This window comes from Siniperca chuatsi, linkage group LG11 (assembly GCF_020085105.1).
Source record: "Siniperca chuatsi isolate FFG_IHB_CAS linkage group LG11, ASM2008510v1, whole genome shotgun sequence".
NCBI lineage: Eukaryota > Metazoa > Chordata > Actinopteri > Centrarchiformes > Sinipercidae > Siniperca > Siniperca chuatsi.
Window position 1 is genome coordinate 953439 of NC_058052.1, and position 11562 is coordinate 965000.

An 11562-nucleotide genomic window follows, 5' to 3' on the forward strand; every position below is an offset into this window, starting at 1 on the left:
CCCGTGAAAACAGAAGCTGTCTGCTCCATTCAGCTCCAGTGAACTTGGCCAAAGAAAACAGCAGTTGATTCTTCACATCTCCTCATGTTACGGCGATGGTCTTGTTAAGTACTGGGGGTAAATTACAGGTTAGCCATTGTGCAAAAGGGAATGAGTCACAGGATGGTGGATTTCCATGTGTGACAGGTGCTCGCAGTGGTTACTCTGTGATTGTTTAGGCTAGCTGGAGCATCACTCTGAGCTGAAACTGTGGAAATTCCCACTGAAGGCTCACCCTCAGACCAGAGGGTTAACCAAGTGGTGACCAAAGTAGGATTGGGGGACTCTCAGGGGGCCCTGACAGTGGCCCTCCTGAATGAATGCCTTTAACATTTTTTGCTGGACAGAAGAACAGCTAGATGTCCTGTTTAGCCTCGTCCTCGAGCTTTTGCAGTCGCTGCACAAACAGCATGCAGCGGCAGCACATTTAGTCCAGTCTAATCACTGCTGGGATGTGTTTGATGAATGCTGCCTCCTCTGAGTGACATTTGTATTCATTCATCTGACAATCTGTATAGCCCAGTAGATTCCAATGTGGGATGCAGAGACCTCAAGGTGTCCTTCTCAGCTATATGTTCCTGTTGTACATCATGTACAAATGATTCCAATCTCCTAGTCATCTCCCAGTTTAACATAAAATCAATAATCGTATCAAATGGTGTGGCCATTATATTTGTCCAGTTGGAGGTCTTTGGCACTAGCACTTCATCTACATTTCAGGGATTCAGTTATGTGTGCTTGTAACTAGGGGTAGTGAGAGACTGTCCTCCAAAAAACATCTGTTTACGTTCGAGTCACAGCGCCCTCTAGCTGTGTTTGTGGCTTAACCTAACCAAACCACAAACAGAGCGATGTCACATCATAAAACTGACTTCTTTTCACCAGTGATGTGTAACAGTTTTGGAAGGCACAGACAGATGATGTCGTCCTGCTGATCAGAAAACACTTCTTTATGTCGTTCTCGAGGGCATGGACAAACAACGCATTTCCTCGTCTAATTCGCAGGACTCATTGGGTAGTGATCATAACATGTAATGTTATAATGTATTTGGTCTTTGTCTAATATTTGTTGTTTAGGGCATGTTGTTTCAGGTAGCCTACTCAGTGTAGCTCAGATCGTTACCAACACTAGTTTTGGCATTCTGCAGTCCAGTATTAAAAAAAGGAGTACCGGACTGCTCTATGCATGATGAAATAGATAAGATTCCCATTGATAATAAATGTTTACCCTTCTAACCCTTTGTTGCTTTCTAATATTTTCAAGGTGTAATACTTTATAGGTGCCTTCTTTACTGAATTACCTGGATGGCAATGTGTGTGTTTTCTCAAGGCGTTTCATGTAGTTTTTTTCAATCTCTGATTTGATCCAGCATCTAGGAGCACATTTCCACCGCTTCCACTTCTTTTGGGAACTCAGGAAGTTGACCTCCATTTCAACTAGAGGAGCCAGGGCTGTTTCTGGCAATTTCAAAAGTGATACCTTTGGTTTCCTATTGAAAACTAGTCTACATGAAACGATTGCTTTTGCTATTTCTCCCCTGCATGTTGGCAGAAAGTTTTAGTGTCCCATGTTAGCGTAAAGGCTGTTTGAAGCGTCTCCACTTATAAAAGAATAATATTCCCCTGTGTGTGTGGTCAGCGTGTGTGTGTATGGGGCAGCAGGAGTCATTCTGCTGATTTTGTGACAGAACTGCATTGGGTGTGTCTGGATAAGCAACTGCATGTGCTTCATCTTGTAAGGAGACCCTGGGACTCAGATAAGACTAATAACATCAAATAGGGTAAATCATCAACATGTGCTAATGTCCCTCAACAGCTCTGAACTTTAAAAGAAGACAGTTAATTCATTATCATCTTAATTCCATCAAAAAATCATATACTATACATATAATCACGTATCATGGTCCTGCAGCGATAGAGCCTGCAACTCAGACATTTGGTCACTGATCTGCAGTAGTTGAAAATAGAATGAAATCTTCTTACTGACCTGTAAGGTGCAGGAAACAATATCCGGTGGGTTTTAAAGTGACACAAATTGAAGATATATAAATGGGATAACTGTTTTAATCAGTAGTACTGCTGTGTTGTACGTGACGGAGCGGTCTTGTTACTGACTGCGAGTAGCACGCACACCGACACACTCTTGTGCTGCACATTCACTCCTCCTCCATTCCACTATGTTGGTATGCAGAGTATAGGTAATTCCCATTATTCCTCTTAACAGCGTAGTAGATCCCCAAGGGTGCACACTTGGTAGGTCTGCCTTACTCTTCTGTAACTCAAGCAATCTCTCATTGTGTATGAGAGAAATATTGAATAAACAACAATATTAGATTATTTTTGAAACGAGGCAGGCAAGATTTTTAGTAATTTGCAGTATTACAAATATCAATAGGTTTTTAAAAGAGGTTTTCTTACTTCTGGAACAGAACCCAGAAGTTCCGGTTACACTTTGGCGCTCTATTGCAGTCGGTGAGTGAGAAAGCAGCCCTGCGCCATCTTTGATTTTACATGGTTCGTATCGACTTAAATCTAAGAGACCTTTCTCTGTTGGAATAAATCATGTTTTTTTTTTTTACTTCACTAGTCCTGTTGTTGTTTTTTCCTGCTTTATACACAAATAGCAAGGAGACTTCCCACCAACTAGTGAGTTTTTGACATTTGTGTAAAGTGTAAAGTAGAGAGGTGAAAGGAAATGAGGGGAGAGACGTCCCTGGCCAGATCTGAACCAGGGACATTGCAATCACAGTACATGGTACAGTATGCGTCTTAACCACCAGGCCACCAGTACACAGCTATTTTCAACATTCTTCACTATATCAAATTTTATGAACCATTCAGTGACTACGGTACAATTCTGGCCATACCGCTACCATTACTGCTGCTGTAACTACTAATGCTATTACTGCAAGCTTTATTAGACAGTGGACAGTAGGTACGACTCAAACTGAGGGCTTTGTTTTTCACTGAAAACCTCAAATTACTAGCGCTGGCTAAAGAACTAACCACCGATTGTGTTGTTGTGGAGACTGCCCCCACCCCCAGCCTCTATGATTAATTCAACTGTCAGGAGTCCCTGGGGGTCACATCTCCTGCATGGGTGTGCAATGTCTGTACGCACCCTGGCCACTCCTCTTAAGTAGCCCTGGCATATTAGCTAATGGACAGCATATGATCTAATATATGCCATTAATGGCCAGCAGGGAGGGTCACTGCCCAGCCTCACAGTGGACACCCTGGGACATGTGTGGCTGGTAGAGCAACACACAAGCACAAACTCACACACAGTCTTATTATAGTTTTACTGTATGTCTCTCCTGCGTAAGCTGTAACACTCACACATCTTCAATGTGAATGCATACATTTCACAGCAACTTACAGGGTAATTCTAGTTCAACTGAACTAGCTACTCACAACTCTCCTGCTACTATAGCTAACATCACAACAACAGCATATCTTGGCAAACTAAATAAGTAAGCTGAATGACTGTGGGCAAGTCATTTAACGTCACCTGACACACATCAACACCAGCTTTTTTTTTTACCGCACACAATAAACTCACAACTAGTGGACCGTGAGGAGATATTTGCTGAATTTGACAAAAAGACGTATTGGATTGGAATCACATACCCAAACTTAAGAGGCAGAAACCTCTTCCTTTAATGAAATCCTTTAATGCCAATTGAATGTTCCAGTCTCTGTAGTCTCTCCAGTCCCCGTGGGTTCCATAGCTCACCATTGCCTCCGATGCCTCCACCAGCCATTCCTCAGCACTCCTCTCACAATAGGGCTCACCGCTCCATACTGCTCTTTACATCAGTGCTGCGGCAGGCCCACTCTGCCGGTCCTTCTCCATCCCCTCCGTTACCACAGGTGAAATTTTCACCAACCACTCCCTCTCCAACCACGCTCATCATCAGAGACTCGATTGTGAGGAACGTGAGGAAGAAAAAGGCAGCGACTTTTTGCCTTCCAGGTGCTAAGGTGATATCCTGGAAAATATCCCCTGCATCCTGGCCAGATACCCACTCACCCAGGATGTTGTCGTGCATGTTGGCTGCAATGACATCTCCAACCAGTCCTCTGAATTACTGAAACAGGATTTTAGCAAACTCCTCGACTTTCTCACGGTCCACAGTAGACGGGTCTTTATTAGTGGTCCCATCCCCCCACACAACCGCGGAATTGGTTGCTTTAGTTGCTCACTGAGTCTCACAAGTCACAAGTGGCTCAAATCAACCTGTGCCGCTGGCAACATAGTATGCCAGCGGCACAGGTTGATTTGAGCCACTTGTGATTTCCTCCTACTATCCCCCCTAGTCTCTGTTCTTGCTTTCACTTCCATATCCACGCACATCCCGGTCAGAATCACTAACCCGCACCCATGACTTTATTATGGTCGGGACTGCTGTGGTGACCGAGTGATCCGCCAAATTGCTCGCATCCCCAAAGCTTCTTGTGCTGATGACGACACAGTGGCATCATCAATCAAAATGTGCTTGCACGCTCTGTGGCGAACAAGGCTCACATACTAAAAAGAGAAAATGTGACTTTTTTATTCCTGACTTAAACGGACAATGGAATTTACCCATTTAAATGAACTATGCCTTATGGATGGTTGTTCATTTATTGGGCCCCTGTGTCGCTCAGGCCGCGGTGGAGGTCTCGCTGTGGTCTGGAAAAATCAGTTTTCTTGCCAACTGGTGAGCACTGAACCTTTTACCACTTTTGAACTACAACTGACTAAAGTTGGTCGGTCAAAGCCGTGTTTTAATTTATCGACCTCCTGGTCCAGCAGGACAGTTTTACTTTTACTTTCAGAGTTTACTGATTTTCTGACTTCTATTATTAAGCTGGACAAAGTGTGGTTAGTTGGAGATTTTAACCTGCACATCAATGATGCCACAAATTGCGTAGCCACTGAAATGACTTTGTTTTCTCTCTGGGACTAGGGCAATCTGCAACATTTCTCCGTGGATGACAGACGCTGTCTGCTGCCTGAAACGGAAGTGTCGCAGGACTGAACGGCTCTGGAAAGCCACTGGGCTGTGCAAAGTGCATCACCAATATTTCAAAGATCTCTGGTATTCTTTTAATTCATTAGTAAAAGAAGCTCGGACTGCTTACTTTGCAAATTTTATTTCTTCTTCAAAAAGAAACCCTATGATTTTATTTGACACCATTAATAACATTGTTTCATCACCGCCCTCTACATTACCATATTTTTTCTATGAATAATTGTAACATGTTCCTTACCGTCTTTGTTGATAAAGTACAGGCTGTTAGGTCCGGTATTCATCCTGAGACTTCCCTGCCCAACTCTAGCCCCTCTCTTTCTCCTTGATAGATGTGATTACAAAAATGAAGTTATCCTCTAGCCCTCTGGCTGTAATAACATCTTATTAGTCCTGCTGTTTTAGCTATTGTTAACTGTTCCTTGTCTACAGGTTGTGTCCCTTCCTATTTTAAGCATACAACTATTCAGCCCATATTAAAGAAAACCAACCTAGATCCCACTCTGCCCATGAACAATAGGCCCATATCAAAACTCCCACTTCTGTCAAAAATGTTTAGGTTGTGGCCACCTGACTGAAATTTATCAGTCAGAGTTTCGGAAACAGCATTCTCTACTGAAACTGTTCATCTGAGGGTCTCTAACGATATTCTAATGTCCTCTGATGCGGGTGAGTGCTCTGTGTTAGTACTTCTTGACCTCAGCTCTGTGTTTGAAACAACAGACCATCATATCCTGATTAAGAGACTACATGATTGGGTGGGCATATCAGGCCTAGCATTAGACTGGTTTTCTTCTTATCTCACTGACAGAAGTTTCACCGTCTCTATTGGAGACTTTGTGTCTGATTCCTCTCCACTGTCTTGTGGCCTCGATCACCTTCAGGCAATACAAAATGCTGCCGCAAGATTACTCACTAGGTCAAAACTAGACGGTAGAAGAAGATCTCTTCGCTGGCTCCCTGTTGCATATAGGATCCAGTTTAAAATTCGCACTATTACTTACAGAGCATTGCACGCTCCTGCACATGTGGTTGAACTACTACGCCCTTACTCATCAGCATTGGCATCTCATCTCTCTGTATTGGATTATGGTGTCTAATAAGCGAAATTTGCTGTCTGTCCCGCGCACTCGTGGTGATCGAGCTTTTGAGGCCGTAGCACCTAAACTATGGAATGCTCTGCCTGTACTGTTACGGTCTGCTGATTCTGTGGACTCTTTTAAAAGGCAGATAAAGACGTACCTTTTTAGACAGGTGTTTGGGTAACCTGTATGCACCAGGTTTGCATCTTATGTATTTATTGTGTATTTTTACTACGTGCTGTATATCTACTGTGTATTTTTTGTAAAGCACTTTGTGACTTATGTCTGTGAAAAGTACTATACAAATAAAGCTTTCTTACTTACTTACAAAACAAAGTTTATGTTCTTCTTGAGAGTGCATTTTAAAAAGTACACTGGTTCCTCATTATAAATACTTAGGCATCTGGATTGATGACCAAATTACTTTTGAAATCCATATAGACAACTTAAGTTGCAAAAAGATGCAACTTTTTTTTGGGTATAGGAACAGGTGTCACAGTTTGAGGGTTTATGTATGTTATTATTTATTTATTTTGTAATAGTCTCCTTTCCTCATGGTTTTACTTCCTGCTTCTGATTGTTTGCCCTGCCCTGATCAGTTTCACCTGTGTCTCGTTGTTTCCCCTACCTGAGTGTATTTAAGTCTGTGTGTTTCCTTTGTTCAGTGTCGGATTGTTGTCGTACCATGTGCCCTGCATTTGAGCCCCAGTCCTGTGTATGCCTGCCTGTGGTCCTCGTGCCTAGCGGTTTGTGTTTAGTTTAGTATCATATGTCTCCTGGTTTTTTGGATTGTGCCTCAGTCTGCTCCCTCTGTTCTGTTGTCTGTCTATTTTTTTCAACCTGCCTGCCTGGAGTCTTGCAGTTGGGTCCCTTTTGCACAACCTGAACAACCTGGTAGCGACCTTTCTCTCTGTGTTGGATTATGGCGATGTTATTTATAGAAATGCTCCTTTCTGCATTTATTTATAATTTGTCATGCTGTTGTCTATATGAATGTATATTTAAATCTTTGCTATTTAATAAAAAAATTATTAAATTATTAATATTAAATTTTTTTACTCTGTATTCATGTCTCAGTTGTAAATGAGATCTTGATCTCAGTGACTTCCTGATTAAATAAAGTGTGTGCATGTGTGTATATATATATATATATTAGTGTGATTATCTACAGTAAGTACATTAGGTCATTAGTCTTCATTTTCTCTCCAGATAAGTTTATCTAACCTGTCGGTTTGTTTCCAACCTGTCTTATGGTCTGATTGCTCGTGTTTCTTGACCTGTTGGTTTTTTTTAGTGATGTCACCATGTTCCTAGATATCAGCTATTAGCTAACAATGTTATTGTGGACAAAACTTAGAAAATATACCAAAGCTGTAATAAACACAATTATCCTTTCAAAACCTCTTGTCCACGAATGCAGCAAATTTCTACATTATATTTTCAGTAGGGCTAGATATTGAATCAGATTCATAACCTTCTTTACATATACTATTTCATTCAGCTGAGACTTCATTGAAAAAAAGGCTAAAAGAGTAATTAAATAAATGTATCTGACATTGTGTACAACAGCAAGTTGAAGAAATATGTGAAGAGTCTTTGGAGATTAGACCCCATCGTGATGTTATTATTTTAAGGGGGTAGTGATGCCATGAGCTGTACAGGAATAGCCCCCTGACGGAGTCTAGACACTGGCGGTGAAGGGGTGGATGGATGAGATGTAAAGCATCGTCTGATGAGCTCAGTGGTAGGACCCCTGGGCGCTGGAGGTGAATGGGGTGGAGGAGGGTTGCATTGATCTGACACTGAAATGACAGCTGACAGCAACAAAGAGAGGAAGAGTTTTAAAGTTTTCAAACTTCAATCAAAGTTTTGTAGGCGGAATTAAGAATGGGGGCGTCATCCAATGAGATGGACATAGCTTTAAAGGATGGTTTAAGTTGACTTACAGAAATGACAATTCTTAAAGCGGCTATAATCAGTGTAAATGGACTGTACAGCGCCTTTCTAGTCTTCTGACTACTCAAAGTGCTTCACACTTCATATCACACACTGATGGCAGATGCTAACTGCTCATCAGTCCAAGAAACTAAATCATTCTCACACACAGGGCCCAGCCCTCAGGAGCAATTTGGGGCTCAGCGTCTTGCCCAAGGACACTTTGATGGAATCGAACCGCAGACTGGTGGACGACCTGCTCTACCACTGAGCCACAGCCGCCCACTCTATGTGAAATGTGAAAACAATGTGACAGGGGTCGCTCGTACTAATGAACTGAGAGTGAATTATCAGCTGAATGTGCAGCTCCCCTGGTCCTCACGGAGCTTTATAGAGACTTTCAGCTCGCTGTTCGTCTGCTGCTGCTCTGGTTCCCTCTCAGCTCTCAGAGCGTCGTTTCCAGAGAAGAAGCTGTAAAAAGCCTCTGAACACGAGCCGCTCGGCAGCAAACAGCAGACAGGCTCAGTCAGAGAGCAGCCGGTGAACATAGCGGAGACCGGACTGACGTCCATCAGGAGACACAGACTCGCCTCCTGATGAAGCGTCATGTCGCTCTGTAGCTGCTGGACGTGGAAATAAGCAGCTGTTTGCTAACAAGTTCGCCATGAGGTGATGATATGTCAATGTTGTGTTCACTACTGGTTTCTGACTCATTTAAATGACCACCACCTAATACACATGTGCACACTCCACACCCTACTAGGACTAACAGAACTCCAGCTGTTCGGTTCCTGTGTGTCAAACACCAGGTGCACTGTATGTCTGGTTTGATAATCCAGATGTGTGATCATGTAGATTTGATCTCTGTCCATCAAATGGATCCTCACATTGTATGTAGTGGATTTGGGGGGTCGAACACTCCAATCCCCTCTGTGTGTGATCTCAGGTGCAAGGGTCAAATGTATGTAAACCCAAATAGTGTGTTTCCACAGTGATGGGATGGGTTTGTCAAGAGACTAAGGTGCCTTAATCCCTTCAAAGGCTTCGGCTGGATCCAGGCAGCCACTCCGAAGTGTTGAGGAGGAAAGGCCGGCTCATCAGACAGTATGTGCGCATGATTTTTATGTGTTGAGCATTTGTGCTCACAGTGCCTCAAGCTAATGGATTAGCTCTTTACCGGCAGGCTCCAGCATGCTTCTCATGTTCAACGAAAGAGTTCTGTCGGGCTCGCTTTCAGTGTTTTGGTTTATCTTCATGGGGTGTTACAGTTTCTGTCTGCCCACAGTCATCATCATCCCACATGAAAATGCTATTCAGAATCACATTGATATTTGTAATGATGCAAACGGAAGCTACAGTTTCTGAATGCTAACAAATGAATTGTTGTTTAACTTTGTTAAGATCACAAAGGGTTCAAATTCTAATACAGGGTCTGTAGACACTCATTTATCTTGAATATGAACTTTTCTGCTGCCATAAAGAAAGATAACAAAACAACTCTATACTGAACCATTCTAAAATGCTTCTCATGAATATATAACGCTTACGGTGTTATAAACAGTATTAGAAGAACTTTTTTAGCAATCATATCTGTGGTGTTTCAGCACTGCACTTCCCAGAATTCACTTGTCAATCCACAGCATTACTTCTGGTGCACAAAGAACTTGTTTCGAACAGCAAATGTAAAAGCTTTGATGAACTGACTGGGCTGACTCACCACTGCATTTTATCAATAAATAATTCAAAGCAAAAAAGGGACATTGAGTTGCGTTTTTCACGTCACAGTAGGAAAAGCACTGGTAAAAAATAAAATAAATGTTGGTTGTATTTCATTTAGCTGCTTCAGTTTCAGGGTCCTGGTATTGTTCGTGTTGGCTCACTGTCACATTCAGTGTGTTTACATGCACTTAAGAATCCAGGCTGCTCAGAGAAACCAGGTTCCGCAGGTAATCAGAGAACCTGTTTACACGCTGGTTACTTTCAATCTTTTATATATGCAGAAGATCAGTTATCAAATTTGTCCTCTACCCCAACCTTATTTTGGCATGTCTTAATTATTTTAACTGTATTAGTGAAGACGCTGCTTCCTGACTTGTTTTTAGTTGTGTGTGTGTGTGTGTCGGAGCAACCTGAAGATGCTGTGAGAGGACAGACAGAGACAGACAGCTCTTCCTCACAGCACCAAAGTGTCTGAATTTAACAAACAGTCTAATGTTCAGTTGTGGAAACTGACTTTTTTAGACTTCTGTAGGCAACTTTGTCAGTTCAGCCTTAGTCATACTTCTGATGGAATTATCTTAAATACGAGAATGTAACGTGTGTAATTATCTCTCTTTTCATCCGGCTGGTCTCTTACTTTCCCTGTCTGCAGTCAGTTATACACACTGGTAAAAAGGTGAAGAAACCCAGTATACATGCCCAAGAAATCAACGTTCTCCGGGAGAAATCTGGTTTCTCTAATCCCAGACCCCGGTTTCAGAAACCAGGTTTCTCATTTACATCTAACAAATCAGCTTACTGGAGAAAGCCGACTATAACCCGGTTACCTACTGTCCGACTGTCATGGCTTACTGGGACACTTGAACAGAACAGAGCCATCGTTAATGTTATTAGTAACACCTGCGCTTTTCATACTATGACAAATCAAAATGTCTGCTGAGGAAAAAAAGACTATTTATATGAAAATGCTGTGTATTTTTACTTGAACCCTTCAAATCTTTGAATGTGTGTAACTGTGTATAAAAACTACTGCTCTTACCGTCTACCATAGAACCCTTTTAAAGGACCACTTTCTAAAGTCTGATCAAATAACCCAGATGACATCACTATGACATCAGCTTGGGCTTCGAGACTACACACTTACGGTTTTACAGAAAGCCTGTGTTACAAACTTGGGGTGCAGAGTCTGAAAGAAATGGGTATTTACCAATGAAAGATGCTATCCAGTTGCATTATGGGAAATGTAGGATCCAGTGTTTTTGGAGCTTAAATCACACAAGGGACTAAGAGTCAGGTTATCTTCTTCTTTCTCTTATGAGTTCCCCAACTCTATGGAATACTACATCACTGGAGTGTCCCTTTAAACACATAGAAATGCTCAGTTCTTCCAAAACCAAAAGCAGTGCACAAAATTGACAAAGCTTAACTCATGGTAAATATGTCGCTGGATCAGAATAAACAGTCCCTTTAAAAACATGAAAACATTTATTGTGAAAATAGACAGCTTTATTGAACAGTGTGTGTGTGTGTGTGTGTGCGTGTCTGTATCATCTGATGTAGATGGGGTTCTGTCTGAAGTCCAGTGAGTGCAGGGCGGTGGCCAGGGCTGCATACAGGTGAGAGCTAGAGAACCTTAGACAGTACACCGGGCTGCTCACTGGGTCTGAGCTCAGCTGGAAGAACTGCACAACAAACAAATCATGAAATCACATTACAACAGCATTACGTTTATTGTTTAACATCTGGAATTCAGCTCATAAAATGACGTTTTA

At 42.1% G+C, this 11562-nt stretch overlaps 1 protein-coding gene across 2 annotated transcripts in view; it reads right to left on the bottom strand.

Moving 5' to 3' along the window:
• Positions 1-11256: 11256 nt before the first annotated feature.
• Positions 11257-11562, bottom strand: part of fbxw4 (F-box and WD repeat domain containing 4) — an 82527-nt gene continuing 82221 nt past the window's right edge. For both annotated transcript variants that reach the window (XM_044214668.1, XM_044214667.1), the window contains one exon: positions 11257-11472. In XM_044214668.1, coding sequence (XP_044070603.1) covers positions 11338-11472 — 135 coding nt within the window. In that variant the 3' untranslated portion in view covers positions 11257-11337. The remainder of the gene's footprint in view (positions 11473-11562) is intronic.